General features: G+C 40.9%; 1 protein-coding gene across 1 annotated transcript; it reads left to right on the top strand.

The window, feature by feature from the left end:
• The first annotated feature begins 657 nt into the window (after nt 1-657).
• Nucleotides 658-12,625, top strand: LOC126998832 (GTP-binding protein 128up-like). Its single transcript, XM_050860969.1, has 9 exons — nt 658-824; nt 5,878-6,043; nt 6,466-6,596; nt 7,155-7,334; nt 9,674-9,769; nt 10,394-10,526; nt 10,850-10,979; nt 11,146-11,268; nt 11,711-12,625. The coding sequence occupies exons 1-9, from the start codon at nt 786-788 to the stop codon at nt 11,811-11,813; spliced, it is 1,101 nt and encodes a 366-aa protein (XP_050716926.1). The 5' UTR covers nt 658-785; the 3' UTR covers nt 11,814-12,625.
• The last annotated feature ends 9,405 nt before the right edge of the window (nt 12,626-22,030 follow it).

The following is a 22,030-nucleotide window of genomic DNA, read 5'->3' as shown; positions in this document are numbered from 1 at the left end:
AAAAGTAGAACACAACAAGGAATCATGAGCCGTTACAAAGGCTTACTGTCAGCCAATGGGAGGGAAAAAGGGAGGGAGAGAGAGAAAAGGAATAAGAAAAATACAGAGCATATTATGTGATTGATTGATTGATAGTTTATTGTTGCAGGTAAACAACAAGGGAGAAGGGAGGAACATGCCGTCCCAACCCCTAGGCAGGACAGTGTGTGATTATACAACTATTAGTAAAAAGATACAATGGTAGGAATGAATGCACAACAAGGGAGGGGGGCGGTAAGAACTGTGGAAGATTAGAAAAGAAAGACTATATCAGCCGTGAACAAGCCCTAAGCCTAAATTAAATTAAGGCTACGGTAGATGGGAGAGAGGCCTAGAATTGTTTTGTAATTAGTACGGGCCCTGATGGTGGTCTTTCCCTTCGTCTGTACCATAAACCTAAAGAAACACTCATGAAAACCCGAATAATCTCCTTTTTGGCCTTTGGAAATAATTGATATGAGACAGAGAGAGGCTTTCGTAGGAGTTTTGGGCATTTCTAGGAGTAGTTTAATGGCACTGGTGGTAGTCGGAGCCTTCTTCTGTACCATAAGCCTAAAAAAATACTCATGAAAAGTTGAAAACACGATTAATCTCCTTTTTCGTCATGGTCGAGTGATAGGCGAGCAAGGCCAAGGAGGCGACCCAAGCCAAGACCGAGACCCAAGACCATCGGGCGTGCGGGGTGGCTGCGCGGCGCCCCACACACACTTTCCTCCTGACGGCTCCTGCAGCAGACATCCACAGCCATGAGTATCCTGCAGAAGATCGCCGACATAGAGGCCGAGGTGAGGGCGGCGCGGGAGTGGCGGGGGTGGCGTGTGGGGGGCGTGGTGGGGCGGCGTGGCGAACAGCTGACCGTCTGGGTTGTGTGGCTCATGTGGGCGCGGGTTTGACAGGTCCTCCTTCGGCATTCGCTCATCACTTGTTAATGGAGGCATCATTCTGATGGCATTAGAGGTCGTTTCGCCGTGGTGCTGACCGGAGGCCACTCATCCCGCCCCCACGACACGGTGCCGGGGTCAGGCAGCCGCGGCGGGTCGTGGCTCGGGTCATAAGATAATTTTCGGCTCACTTGTGTGGTTGGGAAAGTTTGTAGCCAGTTTAAAAAAAAAAAACTAACCATGCTCATTAGGTTACAGTATTATTCCAGAAGAAAGCCTTCGACAAAGTTCCCCACCAAAGACTGTTAGCTAAATTGGAATACAATGGCATACGAGGACAACTTTCTAACTGGATTACAATGTTTTTGACTACCTGCAAGCAAAGAGCTGTTCTTGATGGTAGTCAATCCTCATCTATTCCTGTTACTTCTTGGGTACCTCAAGGCACCGTCTTCGGCCCCCTTCTTTTCCTTTCTTACATTAATGATCTCCCACTATCACCAGAGGTGGGCACGGTACTGAAAAATCAGTAGTGCGGTTGCAGTAGTGCGGTACTTTTTCCGGAGTAGTGCGGTCCCATTATTTCTTTCCCAGTGCGGTGTGCAGTACTGCGGTAGCGGTAGTCAAAATAAAAAAAATATTTCAGTGCCTATCCTGGCTATCCAAACAAAGGAAACATGCTTTAAATATTACAATTAAAAATCGTCCGGCACCACGGACGAGTCCGGGGTTGAAATGGCCTGCACCACGCGGGTTAAAGAAGACTCGCAGTGTAGTAGTTTAGTCTGTCTATTTAGTATTTAATTTTGAACAATAACTGAAAAGTTAGAATGATTGCATCACTGATTCGGACGACTAATACTGATAGACTGACTGACTCCGATTTATTGTAAACAAAAAAACAAAAACAAAACCATTTCTGTGAGCATGCCACACTGCAAATGTCGTCTTTGGTAGTTTTCAAAGTACCGCTAAAAGTACCGCAGGATTTTTTTGTGTGGTATTTTCAGAAATTTTGTGGTAGTGCAGTACTTTTTTTGTGATGTGGTACTACCGCACTACTATGGATTTCAGAGGCTGTGTTATATCGTTTTTCTGGAATATCTCGGTAACTATCTGTTGGATCACTATGATGCTTTGCCACAGTATGTTTCACACCCTCCGCTAATATAGCATACATTCAGTTCATTCATAAGTACCACACTTGCCCACCTCTGACTATCACTTAGCTCTACTACTAGACTTGTTGCAGATGACAGCTTAGTTTATTGACCCATTTTAGATAGGGATGACTGTCTTCAACTATCTACAGGATGATTTAGCTGCACTTGAAGACTGGGAAGCCAAGTGACAGATGACGTTTAGACCAGACAAATGCCATCACATCTGTTTCATCCATACTAACAAACCTAATTCCCTTCATTTACAAACTCCATGACTCAAACCTAAACACTGTCTCTTCACACAAATACCTGGGCGTACACATCTCGGCAGACATGCGGTGGAACACACACATGAGCAGCATCAGGGCCAAAGCTCACAGAGCCCTAGGGTTTCTGCATAAGAACCTTAGCAGATGTAACACAAACATAAAAATTCTTGCAGATAAAACACTCGTTGGGCCACACATAGAATATTGTGACATTGTCTGGGACCCACACACTAACAATAACATAAATGAATCAGAGGCCATACAAAACAAAGCTGCAAGATGGGCCAGACGTGATTACAGACACACTACATCAGACATAAACAAGACATAAAACTAGACCCATTAGCAACACGAAGACAAATACACAGACAACAAATGCTATATAAAATCACAAACAATTTAGTAGACATAAACAAAGACACTTATCTACACCCGACAACTACACGATCCACTAGAGGCAGCCACAACCTTAAATACCACACTTACCAGACCAACACTAGTATATTCTAATATTCATTCTTTCACTGCAGCACCCAAGAATGGAATCATCTCCCATCTCATGTAGTTAATAGTCCCACTCTTGACACATTTAGAAATAGGATCATCAATCATTATCTGCCTAATCCTGCCCCTTTACCATATCCCAATACCTTTCCTTATCCTAACCCTTATCCTAATCCTGTCCTGGCCCCTTGAATCCCCCGCACAACTCCCGCATATCATGCCACCTGAGAGAGGCCCTCTGCGGGTCCCCTAGAAATGAAATGAAATGAAGTTTGCCTGTCTCACGGCAGAGGACATTTGTGCTATATGAAGGGTAAAGAAGACTTGGAAATTCTAATTCCATTTATTAAAACTAATTGTAGCCTAACCAACATGGGTTGTGCTTGGCACCCCTATAATCTATAGCATTCTTAAGGGAACTGTTTGTAGATATCCAGATTTTATGAACGGTTTTTATTTTGCATATTAGGTCAATCCTCGACTACACTTCTGTGGTACTGGATATTTGGGTGATGGTAGACTTTCAGAAACTGTTCAGTGAAGGTGGACGAAGAAAATCATTGGTTACCGTGATGTATATACCTTATAGGGATCATCTTGCATAATGAGTCTGTACTCAGTTGAAGGCAGACTGATTAGAGCTGATCTTATTATGGTGTTTAATATTTTAAAATGACTTTTCCCTGATCTTGAACATCTGCTTTATGAGAAATCATAAGGCGGTGGCTGAACGGATAGCGAGACGGCCCCGCATTCAGGAGGACGCGAGTTCAATCCCCGACCGGTGCCACCAAGCTGGGATTTTTCAGCCGCCGCCGAGTGGCTTAAAACTACCCACATGCTGTCCAGAAGACCACCTATCATCCCGGACTCTAGATTCTAGGATGAACTCTTTCCTTGCGCGCGGTGCGCCCTCAGGCGCAGTTGGGGAGCCCAGTGGGGAGTCTCTTTTAACCTCTGTATCTCAAAAACTATTTATCACAGCTAAAAACCAAAAACACCATTGGAAAGAGGAGGTCCAGATCTATAGGAGTCGGTTATGTATGCCTCTTTTGCGAACGTACATGCACGTTCAGGGAGTGTTGAATGTTAACACTTACTTCGATGCGTGCGGGATGATCAGCCATATTGAGGGAACTGCGGACATCTTTTCTTCAGATTCTGGCAAGGGAGTATTGCCACCTGCAATATTAACAACTATTTGGTCAAAGAATCAGTCAGGTGATGTGAAGCTATGCAAAAATGCCGCTATATTGGGCAAGAACATCCACCAGTTACTTGTCTGTACATTTGCCGCGCTGGGCTGATATGATTTTCCACCAAATTTAGTGAAGAACCCACTCAATTGGCAATCCTGTGTTGTGAGAATTAGTGTTAGAAAACACTCATATGTGGGAGATTTGAGTGCGGGTGGAGGTCACAGCAGGCGTTTAGCGCCACCAGCAAATACGCCTAACGCCTGCTGCAAGCGTTTAGCAATGAAAGGGTTAAAGATGAGCTCTGGGAGGGCAGCATGAGCCAATGCAAGATGGCGCCACTATAAATACTCGCCTGCGCCAGAATGGGCTGGGCCGACCATCAGGCCCCACTGGGAAGAAGCCTTGGACCGACCATCAGGATCCACCGGGAAGAAGCCTACTGGCCAAGACGTAAAAAAAATAAAAAATAAACTAGGTCACTCCCAAATAACTTATCTTCTAAAGAATTCAACCAACAGGAGTGTTTTTAATAGCAACAACAAGAAAGTTTTGTTGGGCTCAGGTATTTAGCATCCCTTTGTTCATGACCTTTTGACCTTTGGTGACCTAAATAGACATTTAATTTGCATATTGACATATGTATTATGGTATGCAGAGAACAATTATGCAAACATTTTGAGTGGTCATTCGTTGCTGTAAGTTGAAAAGTAAAGATTCTGTGACTTAATGTTTCCCGTACCCCATAATTTTGGCCCAAAAAGCAAACATGATATGTCAACTTTAAACGGTGATAGCAACCACTTAGCTATGCATCTGGGAGTGCTATCATACCAGTTCATGATCCTGAAGCATAGACCTCTTCAAAAAATACTAAGATTTACTAGAATTTCTGGTACTGATATGTTAAAAATACAGTCTTGGCTCATGGACTATCTAGGGTTTCTTTCCATTTCATTCTTCCACTTGCTCAATCCCTCATCTTTTACTGCCATATCTATCACATTCTTCCACTTTCTTACATCACACTCAAATTCCTCTCCATTTCTGTTTGTTATTCTCCATTCAAACACATTCTGCCTATCTTCAAAGGGTTGGCACACCCACCTACCTATTTTGCATAACATTCTTGTCTATCATTCGCCCACATTTATTCGCCCATTTGCCATCTCTTACATTCCACAAGTATACCTTTCGTGCTAATCTTGCATCCTCCATTTGTTCCAGTCTCACTTTGTATCTCAAGGTTCCCTTCACTAATCTTGCCCTAAAAGTGCTCCATCTCATGTCACCCCTAAGTGCCTCTTCTGCTGCAAACCTTGGTGCATTCAGTGCCATTCTTGCTACCCCAATCTGTCTCTATCTCACTGCCGTTCCATGTCACCACATCCATTCCATACATAATGCTCGGGACAGCTGCACATTTCCAAACCTCATGGATGACATCATACTTCCTCGCTCTCATCCTCGCTGCACTTCCCAAACGTCCTACCCACTGTAGGGGCATGGAGGGGGATGTAGCATTGTCATGCACTTAGATTTTTTATTTTGTTCACCTGCCTCCTTAGTTTGTGGGATTTTGTAATTTATATTAATATTACTAATGCAGTGTCATGTAGCCAAGGAAACTTATCCAGGTTATACAAAGTGGGATCAAGAGAAGCTTAGGGAAAAAAACATTTAGAATCAGAACTCATGCTAACTCTAAGTTCAGGAGGCAGCCATTTATTTTAGTAGTAACCATAAGAACACATAGTTACTGCTGGGTAGTGCAAGTTTAGCATCATCAAAAGAGTTTGGTTAAAGTTATAGACCTTGGTTCCAGATGGCCCGGACCCAGAAGAACAAGGCCACCATGGGCCATCTGGGTCTCCTCAAGGCCAAACTGGCCAAGTTGAAGCGGGAGCTGATCACCCCTAAGGGAGGGGGAGCGGCAGCGGGCGAGGGCTTTGACGTGGCCAAGACTGGTGACGCTCGTATTGGCTTTGTTGGTGAGTTGCCACTGCAGTGTTTTGTGTTGCTTGATGTGTGATGGCTTCAGGGGGACCAACTCTGCAAGAATTATTCCTTGTGTATGTGATTCACTCAGTGGCTTATTTTTAATGACTGAATGGCTTTCACTTATGTTGTCTCTTACTTCATGAATGGTAAGTGATGACTTTGAGTTGGGATGTTTTTAACCATGAAGAATATATACTGTATTTGTCAGCATATAAAACAACCCCCAAGTATCCATTGAAAATGTGGGCTTATAGGTATAGCATTCCCTGTATAAGAGAACCAAAATATGGAATGACTAATTACTTGCTGCCTCAGAAATTACATTAGTAATTAATTAATTTATTTATTTATTTAATTTTGCTCTACCCACCTCCAAGTGCATGAAACATCTAACATACACACCATTCTGTAGGATTCCCATCAGTTGGCAAGTCTACTTTGTTGAGCAACCTGGCTGGTGTGTATTCAGAGGTGGCAGCCTACGAGTTCACCACCCTCACCACGGTGCCGGGCTGCATCAAGTACAAGGGAGCCAAGATCCAGGTTGGTGACTGTTTAATCCCTCAAGTTGATACTGAACTTGACTGGGGGAGGTGACACATTTTGAGATACTGCTGCCTGGTGTAATGCAGATCTAGTAGACTGAAGTTTTGAATTCTTAGTTTCTTGGATACCCAAAGTTATGCTAAACCATCTTATTTTTTCCCATTCCCGTTTGTAATACCTCGGATGCCAGCCAGTCCTACCTACCCACGGGAGGCTCTCGTAAATAAATGTTAAAGCTCCTCTGTTGTGATTATTAGTGTAGAGGTTTTCTTTGTATGATGATGTTATTTGGTCCTTTGTGTTCATTAACCTGGTAGCAGTGACGGGCCAAATTTGTGGCCTTACCGTGTACCAGCAACGGGCCATATTTTTGCCATGATATAAACCCCCCAAAATAGATGATAGATAAACTGATCACAAATGCGTTGATATATATTATGAAATGGTTTGTGTGAGTGATGATTTTTTCTCATTAATTCACTTAGAGGAGCCTTTAATTAAGAAACGTGATCCCTGCAGCTACCGGGTTAACCCAATCATCTGCCCCACCAACAGTTACTCGACTTGCCTGGAATCATTGAGGGAGCCAAGGATGGTAAGGGACGTGGCAAGCAGGTGATTGCTGTGGCGCGCACCTGCTCCCTCATTTTCATCGTGCTGGATGTCCTCAAGCCCATCTTACACAAAAAACTCATTGAGAAGGAACTGGAGGGATTCGGCATCAGATTGAATAAGGTGTGTAAATATCTCCTCATTATCCTTTCTGTTCTTCTAGCTTTGGAGTTTTCACAAGTTATCATATTTCATGTCCAGTAGAAGCTGAGTACCTATGAAAACATGAGGAAGGTCAACTGTGCCCCTGACTCTACCACTGGGGGCTCAGTTTGCTGTGTTCCCAAAGGAGGCTGAATCTGTTTCACTCTAACCCAAGTTGATCATAAGGTTAATACTATTTTTTCTTTCACTAATGGATCAATTGAAGGGAAAAAAAACCCACAATGCTGTTCCTGCAAATAGAGAATAGCTGGAGTAGCCAAAAGACGGTTAATTTTGGTGGGAGAGTTTTCTTGATACTTGCCTCATGAAACAGTTAAAGTTGTTGGCAGGAGGAAGTACAGAATGAAGATGCTGGCCAACTCTTGCATAAGGGATTTGGATAGCATAGTGATAAGCTAGAGTAGAAATTCAGTGTGCAGCGGGGCTATGGGAGGGGTGGGGGGATGCAGTTAAGTGTAAAAATATTGATAGAAGATAGAAAGAGGCAGCATTGCAGTAGAATTTGAGGTAGAAGACTCAGGAACAAGAGGGGAGCTGATGAGACGAAAAGTATGTGACTTTTCTCTTTCCTAAGGATTATGTGTGTGGAACCCCCCACACATGAAATGCATATTCCATGTGAGGGTGGACAAGGCCATTGTATATACGTAGCATCTGGGAGAAGAAGAACTGGTGGAGAGAATACAGAATTCCTAATCTCAAGGATGCTGATTTAGTAAGATCTGAGAAATGAAGCTTCCAGTTAAGATTTGAAGTTGAGGTAGATTGAGTATGTTTAATAACCCCTAAAGGACGGGCTAGAGGGCTTTTTTTGCTCGCAGAGTGTGTGCCATGTTGATAAAATTTGGATAATAATGTGGTTTTCATCAGTGCCCTATGTGGCAATTTCAGACAAAAACAAAAAAGTTCATAGTGCTTTACATCACCAATCTTTCATTTACATGATGAAATAAACTAGAAGTTCCTCGGTTACAGCACGGCAGAGATATGATGTTGGGAAGCACAAATTTTGGCAGGACAGAGGATGACGGGAATTCCCACACCCCGCCTTTCTGCCTTTCTCCGCCTGAGCGGGAATTCCCACCAGCCGTACTTTAGGGGTTAATGTAGAAATGGGCAGCTGAGTGTTATCGAAGAATAGCGGATAGACATTTACAAGATTGTGTCAGGTGGAGAAGTTGAGTTTTTGAGGTACTGAAGGACACCAAGTTCCTTCTTCCCTATTCAGAAATGATAGTAAGATCAGAGGCTAATCATCCTGAGCATCCAGGTTTAAGTCATGATGTTGGTAGGGTCTTGTGTTAAAAGATGTTGAGTGATGCAGAGTAGAGTCATTGGCAAAGAGGTGGATAGAGCAGTTGCTCTTGTAAACACCATGAACAATAGCAAGTAGAAGATAGGACAGAGCCCTGTGAAGGACCACTGTTGATAGAGGGTAGCTAAATGCCAGATGGAGATCATGATTAGCAGGAGCTCAAAGGCTCAAGTACCTTTTGGGAGCTGCCTCTTTACATGATAGTGGGAGGACAAGCGTGACTGAACCAGGGCTTTTTAGTATGAGAAGTGGAGAAAGTGTATGGAATATTGAATCCTGGGCTTAACTCTTGCCTGCTCATTTGACTGGTTGGTCCACCACCAGACACAAGTGTTTGGGACTTTCTCGACCCCCAATGGTTCAGTGGTTCTGTCAGTTATCTTAATTAGCTGTCATATTATTTATTCACTTATAATCCAAGGTAAGCTTCACAATGGCAATATTGAGGATTATATGGTGTGGTCTTTTCCAAATACCAGTTGACAATGCAGTGTCACAGTACATGGGTGAGCCATCTGAAAGCTAGCACCTGCACACCAAACAAAAGCACCTGCTCCCCCAATACTTTCTCTATAAAGCTTATTTTATAATTCATTCACCAGCTACAGGGATTTTGAGATATGTTATGCCAGTGATGGGGGAACACTGAGTTTTTATGAAAATTATCAAGCATTATGAGAGAAATATACAGTATGATTATACATTGAGTGCCCACTCCCTCTCAGGGAGGCAGCCATGCAGTGGGCAGTGGCAGCAGCCAAAGCCTACATGGTCAACTCCTCACATCAACTGATCTGTAGGTAGTAGACAGATCATTTTCCATTGTATGAATTTACTAGACAGGTTTATTGTATGCTCTTGAGACTTTAATAGATAGAATGAGGGCAGGATGCTATATTCCTACACGGTTTCAGTACAACTAACTTTCCCATGCCATTTGTTCCCATTTGATGAGTCCTTATAATAATCCCTTGCCCTACAGGAGCCACCACAGATCACATTTAGGAAGAAGGAGAAGGGTGGCGTGAACCTGCAGTGTGCAGTGCAGCAAAGTGAACTGGACATGGAACTTGTAAAGGTGAGACAAATATATATGAGGAGTGGGTAAGATTATTATGTTATTGTGCCAGGCTGGAGGAATGGTTATTTGGGGACTGATTCCTTTGAAAGCACACCATTGGAAAGCTTTTGAAGAAATTTCTAGTTTCCTGTTGGGTTCTCCGACTCATTGCTGATAAAATACAATGAATAAGTGATTGATGATGGTCGTCATCAAAATACGTATGATTTTGGTTAATATGGTAGTGATACATGTTATATGATAGTGTTTATTTATTCATTTATTTTTTTACTAATTCAAGCATTCTCATCCACACAAAGTAATGGAAATGAAAATAATGGAATATGCCTTGATCGCGCTGAAATTACTATTAGGTAGGTAGAGCCAGAAAATTATCAATAACAATTTTAATAGTGTTACTCTGACATATAGAAGACACAGTGAACTGCACTTTAGAGAGAATAAAAACTCTCACTCATGTGAGATTGCCTCTTCATCACTACAATAGCAGGGAGCCTGTGAAGGAGGCTCATCATGATTTGTGGTCCTTGGCCGGTAAAAAGTTAGGAACCCCTGACCTCATTCTTCCACAGGTGACCAAAGGGGTAATATGAAGGTGTTTACAATGCTTCCTTTCCACAGACCATCCTTGCTGAGTACCGCATCCACAATGCGGACATTGTGCTCAAATATGATGCCAATGCTGACGACCTCATAGATGTGATTGAAGGCAACCGGGTGTACATTCCCTGCATATACCTCCTTAACAAAATTGGTAAGGCTCAGGCTTTGTATCACACATTTTTGTTACTTATGATTGTTGAGGGTAAGGGTGTGTTTATCTTAGTGTAGATTGAGGTGTTTTCTTAGTATAGATTTAATTAATAATTCATTGTAAAGTGTATCAAACCATTAACCATTCACTGAAAGGCAATAGGTAGAGAGAAAGGGTTCAGCACATGACAGGAATTTCAAAATCAGTTGCATGTTCTCCCAACAACAATAAAGTCCAAGTATTTATTCTTCCCACCCTCCTGTATGCCTGTGCAGGAAATGATGTGGTGAAAATCCTGAACACAGTTATCTTTGCTTTTGCAGACCAGATAAGCATTGAGGAGCTGGACATCATCTACAAAATCCCTCACTGCGTGCCCATTTCTGCTCACCACAAATGGAACTTTGATGACTTGCTGGAGAGGATGTGGGAGTACCTCAACCTCTGTAGAATGTAAGTTCTTGTGACTTGCTACAGTAACGAGTCTCTTTTGATTGTCTAACCTTTTTTTGTTTAGCAATGTACAGATGTTCACTTGTTTTCTGGAAGGAATGGTAAAACAAATACTAACCTTCTATATGCTATTACTTAAATTGCTCCCTTTTTTTATCTTTGCCAGCTACACCAAACCCAAAGGGCAGCTCCCAGACTACAGTGCTCCTGTTGTGCTACATGCTGATAAGAGAACTGTTGAGGACTTTTGCAACAAAATCCACAGAACAATCATCAGGGAATTCAAATAGTAAGTTTTGCAACTTTTATCTATTTGACTTATTCTCATCGCCCTTATATTGTTTTTTGCTTTTGCTCTTTTTGTTGCTGAAACTTTAAGAGTATTTTATGCGTTTCATTTCAAAAGCAGGGTAAAAGATGAAGGGTAATAACAGTGGACGCACTATTAGTATGTACCCAGTGATAACAATTCTACGATTTCCCCTGGACCAAGCCTTCCTTATTTATCAAGGGAGTGCCATGGAAGCATGCTACAGCAGTTGTATGTGACTGATATCTAGGGAGTCATCTATCACTGAAAGTCTTATATTTTTCTGGATGCATGGTTGACCATGCATTAATTCCCTTAGTCTCAGACGAGGAAGATGTAGTACTCTAATACCTATGTCAATAGATGGCAAGTGTATTGGAGGATGTGCTTGTAAGCAATATTGACGGGTTGTGTCTTGCAGTGCCTTGGTGTGGGGAAGTTCTGTCAAGCACCAGCCGCAGAAAGTGGGGAAGGAGCATGTTCTCAATGATGAAGATGTGGTCCAGATTTGCAAGAAAGTCTAGGGTCAGTGAGGGTGATATTAATGCCAAGCTATATTGGAAATGGGTGGAAGTAAGTAAGGTACATGGTGAAATGTTTGTTTCTCCATTGTTGCTGTGTGATAATTTCAAGTCTTGGAGCATCTGCCTCTCACAGGATGCAGTTGATATAGACTTTCCAAGTTTCTTGAAAATGGGTTGCAAAAAGTGGAAAAAAACTCAAATAATATTGCACTTGTTATTAATGTTTGTATTATTCTCAGAATATTTGATGCTGTAAATCCTAACTCTTGTTTTATGTCATCATAGATCTATACCAAGACAAGATTGAATTTATCGCTTCTTAAAGAATTTACTGCCCCTTTGAACTATGATGAACACTCAATCTTGTTACTTAAGCAACATTCTGGTTGACTCCCTCACAGCCTTGCATCTAAGATAGGTACTTGTAAGAAAAGTTGTTTTATTTTGTGCACTTCTCTACAATCATCTCCTGTTCTTTTTTTGTGATATCAATAGTTTTCTTTTCTGATATTAGTAGAAAAATATTGTGCATTTCATTAGATGCTTGAACTTACATCAGATTTAAATTCAAGAGTTCAAAGGGTTCAGAATGTAATATTTTGAAACTACACCTGATTTTCTTTAAATGTTTTTATAATTTAATCAGGACTGTTGTAATACTGGTGTACTGAAAACATTTGACATTGTGTAATGTTTGAATGTATTTGTACTTTTTTTATCACAAAGAAAAGTGCCTTTATTTTCCTTTCATTATTGTGACCCCACTGTGTGGGCAATTTTCAATGAAGTGAGAAAGAAAGGAATACAACATGTCAGAATGTATTATTTTGCCACTCACGAAGTAGATAAGTAATTTATGAAAAAAATAATTATTCACAGGAATTTAAATGTCTACTTTCTTTTATATATATATATATATATATATATATATATATATATATATATATATATATATATATATATATATATATATATATTTATATATATATATGTGTGTGTGTGTGTGTGTGTGAACTAATCAGTAACATGGGAAAAAAAAAAAAAAAAAAAAAAAGCAGGAGGGGAGGGGGCATGTGCTATAGATGCGCTTGGCTGCAGTGCTCATCTCTGTCTCATGGAGATCAAAAACAAAAAGTTCTTTGTCATTAGGATACTAAAGATTTTGTTAGTGAATGAAATTCTTTCAGTTTTCATCATAGAGTTATTTGTTGTAATTCCTTTCTCCTACATTACTCTCATTCCCTTGTATTCACTTGACCCTGTCAGAAATTTGACATGCCTGTGTTGGCCCTCTTCATATTTCATATACAGGCACCACCACCCTTGGCCACTTAGAGAATTTTAAAATTGTGTCTATTCAATCAGTATTTACTTGGTTGGTTTTGCTTAAATACCTGGTTAACTACAGCCTTGTGTTGGCAGAAAGTCTAACAAAATGGCACATTGAATACTCAACACTGCCATGTATAAGAGGATTTAGAATCTTGATGAGCAAGACCTCATTAGAAATTGATTTAGTCACCAAATTTGTCTTTGGCACCAGAGTATTTATTATTTACATCACAAATGTACAGTCATGCCTTGGTTTACGAGTTTAATTCATTCCGTAATTTTCTTCGCACACAGAAACACTTGTAAACCAAAACGAATTTCCCCTTTGAAATTGATGTAAATCCCATTAACCCCTTCAACACGAGGACGCGTATAGCGTGTCCTTGCACGCTCCGTAGCATATCAGAGGACGTGTATACAGCATCCTGGCTCGCTTTAGCCAGCACATGAGTTATTTCATCCTGGATATTATACGATTGTTTTTAGGATATAGGTCGGATATGATACGGTGTCTTATTTGACTTTCAATGTTATTATTGTGTAATAATGTAAAGTGTGTCTTGCGCGCATTTGAACTCGACAGTAACAATCAGTTCCAACTGAAAATAACAAAAATAATGAGAAAGAAATGATACATGTGTATGTGTGTGGAGGTCCTCTTCCCTCGAGCTGCAGAGTGGCTGGCTATATAGTGCATTGTCAAGGACACGGCTCCGGTCTCCCCCTCCTTGCCTCCACCTCACATTCATCCTGCTCTGTCTGTTCTCGTTCTTTCTTCGTTTCTTCCTTCCTTATACCTCCTCCCTGCAGTGTGTGTGTGTGAGAGAGAGAGATCTGGGACGTGGCGTGAGGCTCACGCGGACATCCATCCTCCTGTCTTTTCTTTCTTCCTTCCTTATACCTCCTCCTTGCAGTGTGTGTGTGTGAGAGGGAGGGAGATGAGAGGTGCCTCTTTAAGTTTCAGTTTGCTGTTCCTCGAACCTTCCCTCCCTTTCTCGCCATCTAATCTGTGTGTGTGTGAGAGAGAGAGAATGCATCTCTCCCTTCGTATCACTATTGATCGCCCCCCCCCTCCTCTCTCTCTCACATGGCCTTTCAGCCATTTACTCTGTAATGTCTGTGTATTGCTGGTGAATCAGTGGGATATTTTCCATGATCTTACTTTCATCTGTGTCCTTCCCTTTCCTCTACTTTTCTACACAAATCTATTTCTTTATCACAACTAATATCAGGAAATAAAATTCAGCAGAAACGTGTCACCTACGAATAACGCAAATTTCTCTGTATATTTATGCATACATCTCAAAATTATCAAATAATTTATGTTTCTTTGTGCACCATTTAATTTTGCATGATTTTATATATAATACATGATTATGTTGAGTTTATGGCTGAAAACTTGTTATAATCAGAAGTGACATTTGAAATTTGGCGCATGCAGCCAGCTTGGATACGGTGCGGGGTGCTGTTTTTGCCCACCAGTAGTGAAGAGGTTATAAGTATCTCGAGCTACCATGAGTGTGAGCAATGTCACCTTTCCTTCAAGTCCACATAGTGGGTATAGTGATATAGTGCAGCAGAAGTGGCCTCTACCACAGTGACCTTTGAGCTCATCAGTGGGTCGGTTGGTTTGCTGTCCTAACTTCTACTCGGAAGGCCAGAGTTTGATCCTCAGCACTCAGTGGTGTTACATTACAGGAATACATGTATAAATTCTTTCCCTGAAACAGGTTGTCATTTACATTTTACTTACATGTAAAATACAATGGGGAAACAAAAAGATTGATTGTAACCACAATGGCCATGAAATATATTTAGGTAAGATTTTTCTCCTGATGTGCAATTGGTTGTCACCAAGTTTAGAGGAAATGAGGGAAACTGCATTGTCTGTTAGTTGTATATGAATTTTATTTATATATACATTTTTTTTCAGAAGTTCTGTTTTCCATATTTTACTTTGTTTTTAATTTTCTTTGGGTTTTCCCCATACGCTGCCAGTCTGCTGTCACTTATCCCCTTGAATACTGAGTTTTCGAGGGCTGGTGCATTGTGCTTCTTTGATTTTTGTGTAACTTCTGAAGCAGACTGTCTGTTAGCCTTCTTTTTCTTTTTCCTTTTCTTTTTGTTGTCTGTTTCTGAAACTTCAGAACTATGAAGTATGCCTTTTGTTTCCTCCACATTTTTGTTTGTATTAGACTGAAGTTCCTCCGTTTCATTAATTTCTATGTGTCCAGATGAACTCAATGGTGCACGTAGATTGTCTTCATTGGAGTCATTCCCTATTTTCTTTTTCTTCTTTTTCTTTGGTTGTTCCAAAGTTTCAACTGCAGATGCTTGATTTATTTTTTCATCATCCTGAGAAGAATGTTCAGTGGCACTCTTCCTCTTCTTCGTTGTCTTGTGAGGTCCTATGCCACCAGTCTGCTGTGTAGTGTTACTTTCATTTTGACTATCACTAGCATGTTCAGACTCCCCTGTTGTTTGGGTACTAGAATTTCCTTCCATGGTGCTCTGCAGTTTCTGTTGTCTTCGTAATTTTTTCTTGAGGTTCTTCAAACGTTTCTTTTCTTCCTCTGTGATGTGGTGATTTACAGTATCTCTGTAATTGAAGTTAAAATTTAGTTAACTTAACCCTCATGTATTACAGTTCATTAATGAATTTCCTTTTGCTACGTGGCATTTTTTTTTGGTATTGTAGATGCTATATCAATCAATTGTTTTCATGTGCTCTAACCCCAGTCATAACTCCAAAACAGCTACCTCATATGAACATGGTTAGCAGCTGTACAAACAAAACAATCTATTTGACTAGGGGTCTCTAAGTCACCCCACACCTTGTTATAACTTTCTTATAACTTACAACTTTTCTGATTTGCTAAAGCTACCTCAGTATCTTCTTTCCATGTCTCACCACCCTTCATTTCAAATGCTCCCTCAGCAAAGTCTTTGAGCCCCCCAATCCACACCTACATTCTCTAACACTGCATTCCACATCTGTTTTCTCATTCATACCATATTCTATACTAACAGTGAGCATATGCCAGGGGGCACGTTGCTTCACTCTGAATAGTGAACTTGGAGAGGCATGTTGATGCCTTTGTTACCAAGTGCCTTCACAGAGCCATAGGGTATCGCTGGAATGACGTAATGTCAAACCAGCAACAATTTTGTGAAACTGAAATGAGGCCCATTACTAGCTTCATCTGTGAACACCAACTGTGGCTATGTGGCATGCTTCCTGGATGTCAATCCTGCTTACAGGGTTATTTCTGTAAGACGCAACCCTGAGTGGAGATCAAGGGGACACCCACATAACTCATGGATGGGGCAAGCTGATCGATCCTGCCAAAGAGTGGATTAAAATAGGAAGGGTAACTGTGTAGGGGCTTGCTCAGAGGGGTGGAGGAGGCAGGTGAATAGTGATGCAACACACACCCTGGTGTATGCTCCAAGTTAGTTTCTTCCTGAAAATTCAAGGTGTCATGCAAATGAAAATAGGGAAAGAGGGGGGGCATTGAATTTGCTGAACAAGAATTAAATTTATGGGTCGGTCACAGGGGCTAGACTAACTATAGTCACGGCACCTGAGTCTGAGATGTGCATAACATGCTCTGGCAACCTGCCGTCACATGGTATGTCTTATTTCATGGATATAATATATGGTAGCCTACACACAGGAAATAGTAGTATCAATTATATGCAGGCAGTAATGAGGAATACTGTCATTTACAGTTGATTTTAAGTTTCAAATTATGAATACTGTCACACCACGATTGTGTAATAATTATAATCAGTGACCTTACAAATTAACAAAACAGCTATCCATGACAGTATTAATTATTTGAAACTCAATCAACTATAATTATAAGTGATGATATTTGTTATTGCTGCCTGCATATTTTTTGTTACAGATAACTATTTCCTCTGGAAAGACTATCATATATTATCCATGAAATCAGACATGCTGTTTGACAGCAGGTTTTGCCAGAGCACAATAATGCACACCTCAGACTCAGGTACTGCAACTATATATATATCAGTTACAGGTACATGATGACTAATCTAACTAAGGCCTTCAGCTTGATAAACTTGTATGGGTAGTGAATGAAAATCATTTTAGTAGCCTGAAAGGAAATTGTGATTAGATGTCTGGTCACCCCCATAAATATCAATTACTTGTTTACCTAAAATCAACCTGACCCTGTGTTTTGAAGAAAATGTGGTCACTAATAGTTACATTTTATCTATTCTTAACTTACTCTACAAAAAGGCTGGGAAGAATCTTCTGCTTTACGTGCGGCAGGGATGCTCGGTGACGGTACATTTTGCTGTCCTTGAGCTCCTCCGTTTTATCTCTTTGATACTTCAGCATCTTTTTCAGTGAAGTCCATTTATTCAGCTCTCTATCCTGGGCTGACAAAATCTGTAAAGAACATTCTTGCTTAGGAGCATTTGAGTTTGGTAAGTTAAAAGATTCCTTTGATGTTTATTGATAAACTAGTTAGCTGGATTTATTTGTTATGAGTATCTTCTACAATAAACCGTTCACACTTTGCTGCTTAAGAAAGGTTACATAAGAATGCCTCTCTGATCAAATGGCACTCGATACAAAACACCCCTTTCTAAGCCTTGATGTCATCAGGGGGTGACTTGGGACCGGGGATTTGTTCCTGGCCCGGCTCAGTCTTTTTCCTCAAGTATGAACTACACTTTACCTGCTGAATGGTCTGCACTTCCTTCCCTCCAGCTGCACACTACCTAGCTCTTCCTCCACACACATCCCCTACCCCCCTTATTACCCTCCCTACTTCCTACCCCTTGAACCATATAAAGATAAAACATCTACAGGAGACGGGGGAAAAATGGTAAATCTGTAAACTGTCCTCCATAAAATTTATGCTTTTTTTCCTTCTTTTTTACTGCCAGCATTGGCAAGTTCTAGAGACATGAGTATGGGTGTGTTGATGTCCATTAGCTGAGAAGACATGGCTAAAGGCTAATGCTTCTGCTACAGCTAAAAAGTTGTCATTGACCATGGACTCTTCAAAATAGACTGCAAATAAGTTTTAAGAGGGAAACTGATATAAGGCAACGTAAGTGAATGCTCTTCTTTTGACTCTTGGGTTTAACATCAGTTGTGAGTGTTTGACTGACCTCTGTTTAGCTACACCAAACTGGAGATCTGAGATCTCACATGCAACAATTGTACTGAGGGGGCTGTTCCTAGTGAACACTTTCTTTCAGCACGAGAATATCCACCGATACACATGGAGGAGGGAGGAAGATTATGAGCAGAAAGGACAGATTGATTATGTGGCAGTAGATGGAAAACTTGGACAGGATACGTGTGATGCGAAGGTAGTAAGAGGAATGTTCGATGACTCTGACCATCTTGCAGTGCTGGCAAAATTAAGGCTGAAGGAAAAGTGGGTGTTTGAAAAGAAAGGTGAAGTAAAAAAGGAAATATTGAAGATAGAAAAGTTACAGGAAAAAGAAATAAGAGATGAGTATAAACGTGAAATGGCAGAGGCCTTAGTGGTTGCAACAGCAGTAATTTTGAGTGGAGGTAGAGGAGGAGTATATAAAGAAGAAAGTATAACATATGAAGAAGTAAATCAAGCAATAAAAAGATTAAAAAATGGAAAGGCAGCAGGAATTGATGGAATTACAACAGAAATGTTGAAGTGTGGAGGAGATGTAGTTACTAAATGGATGGTCAAGATATGTGAAGTGGGGGTGGGTGGGGGGGGGAACAGACTGGACAAAAGCCATCATTGTCCCAGTTTACAAGGGGAAGGGCAGGAGAGGGGAGTGTGGGAGCTATAGAGGTATAAGTCTGCTGAGTATCCCCAGAAAGGTATATGTTAAAGTTATAATAGAGAGGGTGCAAAGACTTACAGAAGAGAAAAAAAACTATATGCTGCCTTCATGAATCTAGAAACAGCTTATGACAGAGTCGATTGGCTGGCAATGTGGGACGTTTTAAAGATAAGGTGAGGGAGAAAAACTGCTTAATGCAATAAAGTCTTTCTATGAGGATGAAAATCTGCATGTGTCAAAATTATGGAGAAACAAGTGAACATTTTGAGATAAAAGTGGGCTTCAGGAAAGGGTGTGTGGTTGTTCAATATTTATATGGATGGTGTTATGAGAGAAATGAAGGGCAAAGTTGGGGAAGTTGGTGTAAAAATGTACGCTGAGGGAAGGAAGTGGGTGCTGAATTCAATCTTATTTGCTGATGACACAGTGCTCATTGCAGAAAATGAAAGTGACTTACAAAATTTGGTCAGTGTTTTTGATAGTGTATGTCAGTGGTTCCCAACCTTTTTTTCAAGTGACCCCAATCATGCACCTCTAGACATGACCACGACTCCACTAATTTAGTTGTATATGTGTTATTATAACATAACACCATGTTTGATATTTTGAGGTCTTGGCAACCACAGGAAAAGCACTTGGCAACCCCAGGGTTGGGAAAGGAGGGTGTATGCAAAAGGAGAAAGCTGAAAGTAAATGTCAACAAAAGTAAGGTGATGGTTTGTGAGCAGAGTAGAAGTGAGGTTGTGGATTTTGTATGCCCATATACAGTGGGAATTGAATGTGAAAAAGAATGCAAAATAATTTTGAAAGGTGAAGAAATGGAGGAGGTTAATGAGTTTAAGTACCTTGGATCAGTTATGTGTAAGCATGGTGGTATGGAGGGAGAGACAAGAGAAAGGGCATTGCAAGGAAGAAAAGTGGTAGGGTCTTTGGGACTTATCATGAATGGCAGAAGTGTGAGCATGGAGGTAAAGAGGAATTTGAGAAATACAATAATAGTACCAACCCTCACATATGCAACCGAAACATGGGCCTGGAATGAAAGTCAGAGGTCTAGAGTGCAGGCAGTGGAAATGAGTTATTTGAGGAGTGCTTGTGGTGTGAGTAGAATGGATGGAATGAGTAATGTTAGGGTGAATGAGCATTTTGGAATGGGTCATATGGGTGAAGGGAAGAAGTGTGGAGTGGTGGAAGAAGTGAAGCGACAGACCTTAAAGTGGTTTGGTCACATGGAGCGAATGGAGGAGAGTAAGATGACCAGGAGAGTGTATGTGAGTGAAATAGAGGGAGGGAATGTTAGAGGACGACCTCCAGTGAAATGGAGAGATAGGGTGCAGGAGTATGTCAGGGAGAGGGGTGAAAGATCCATGAGAAACTCTGAGCAGGCAAGGAGGAAGTGCCTGAATAGAGAGATGGAAACTCTTCTGCCGTGGCCATCCCCTGGTGGGAGCTCCTAGGAGCAGGAGTCGATGAGATGATGATGAACAATTCTTTTCTGCTTTTCAAGCTTTTGGTCTATTACATACCTAGTTTATTTTCATTGCTATAGTTTACTTTTATGCACAACTCTATTTCTCCCTGCTTCCTGCTATAGTTTACTTTTATGCACAGATCTATTTCTCCCTGCTTCTTAACACTTTCCAGTTACAATAGCCTGTTTATTTGTGGATGTGTCACACAAGATGGATTGTAAATCAATTTTAAAAATACTACTTCTTCATCAAATGAATGCTAATGAATCAGGAACTTACCTCTTCAGTTGTAAGCCCAAAGTTATTAGGCTCTACTTTCCTATACTTAAATCTGCATGGCACACCACTGATAATGTCCTCAAAGTCCAGCTGGTAGTACTCATCAAAGTAGGACTCGAAGGTCTTTTCATCAGGATCAAACACCGGCTTCTTCTGTTTGATGGCCATGGCAAACTTAGATTTCCTCCTCCTGCCCTTCTTTTTGGAAGATGCCTGAATCATCTCTTGCTCTAGAGCTTTTCTGGATCCAGCTCTGTCATCATTGCCATCACCCATCTGGAATAAATCATTCAATATGAGGCAAGTCAAAGGTAAGATAACTAAAGTTAACTAAGTTCATAAAGTACTTTTCATAATAAATTTGGGTTTAGGAAAAGGATGTAAAAACTGGTTGATAAATAGCAGATATGAAGTTGATACAAATATGCTGGAGTTTCATATGGTTAGATTATTTTATGGATGGGAAGGGAAGGTGCACCTCTGGTGTAATGGCTAACATGTCCAGCTATGAATCCACAGGCCCAGGTTCGAATCCTGGCCTGGGGAATCAGCACATAGCAAACAACTGTTCATCCTGCTTTTCAGGCTAGTCAGTGAGGTGCCTGGGAAACCTAGGGAAGATAAACTTTGGTAACCCAGATGTTAGCTTTCCATGTCCTGGGGGTCAAGGGCAGAGGTGACAGATGAGCACTGACACAACACAGCTATATATGGAATATGCCCTTACGTTTACCTTTACCTTAGAGGGAAGATGAAGAGCTACCACATGTAGAAAGAATGGCCTCTTGTAAGTGTCCTGATATCTTTGTGTATTGCCTCATGATTTAAGGCAGAAGAAGAAAGGTCACCCATTTAGAGACAAACAGGATCCTGAGTTAAAGTTTCACTAAAATATTACCATTTCCAACTACAGTTAACAGAATGGATGATGAGAATAACCCTAATGTGTAGGGAATATCTGGCATGTAAGAATGAGGGAATGGAAGCAAAATGGGACCCATAAATCAGAATAATAAAGAAAAGCAGATGGTAGAGAAATAATTACATAGCAGGCAAATATAGATTGTATGGCCACCCCTAAAATGGCACTTCAAGGAGCATATGTTAATACAAGTTGGGAAAGACAAGCTTGAAAATTATTTTGAAGCTACACTTTTTGCTTACAGATTCATCCCAGTGTTCCTCCTCTTCCCAGTCACCAGTTTCTTCACCACCAAACTGGCTGGCACCTTGCTTCTCCAGCCAATGATCATAGTCCTCTGCAATGAATCACAAGAGTATATCTTTTTTTATTTAGTATCTGCAATACTTGGT

Source organism: Eriocheir sinensis, chromosome 15 (assembly GCF_024679095.1).
Source record: "Eriocheir sinensis breed Jianghai 21 chromosome 15, ASM2467909v1, whole genome shotgun sequence".
In the NCBI taxonomy this organism is placed as follows: domain Eukaryota; kingdom Metazoa; phylum Arthropoda; class Malacostraca; order Decapoda; family Varunidae; genus Eriocheir; species Eriocheir sinensis.
This window is presented reverse-complemented; position numbering and strand designations above follow the sequence as displayed.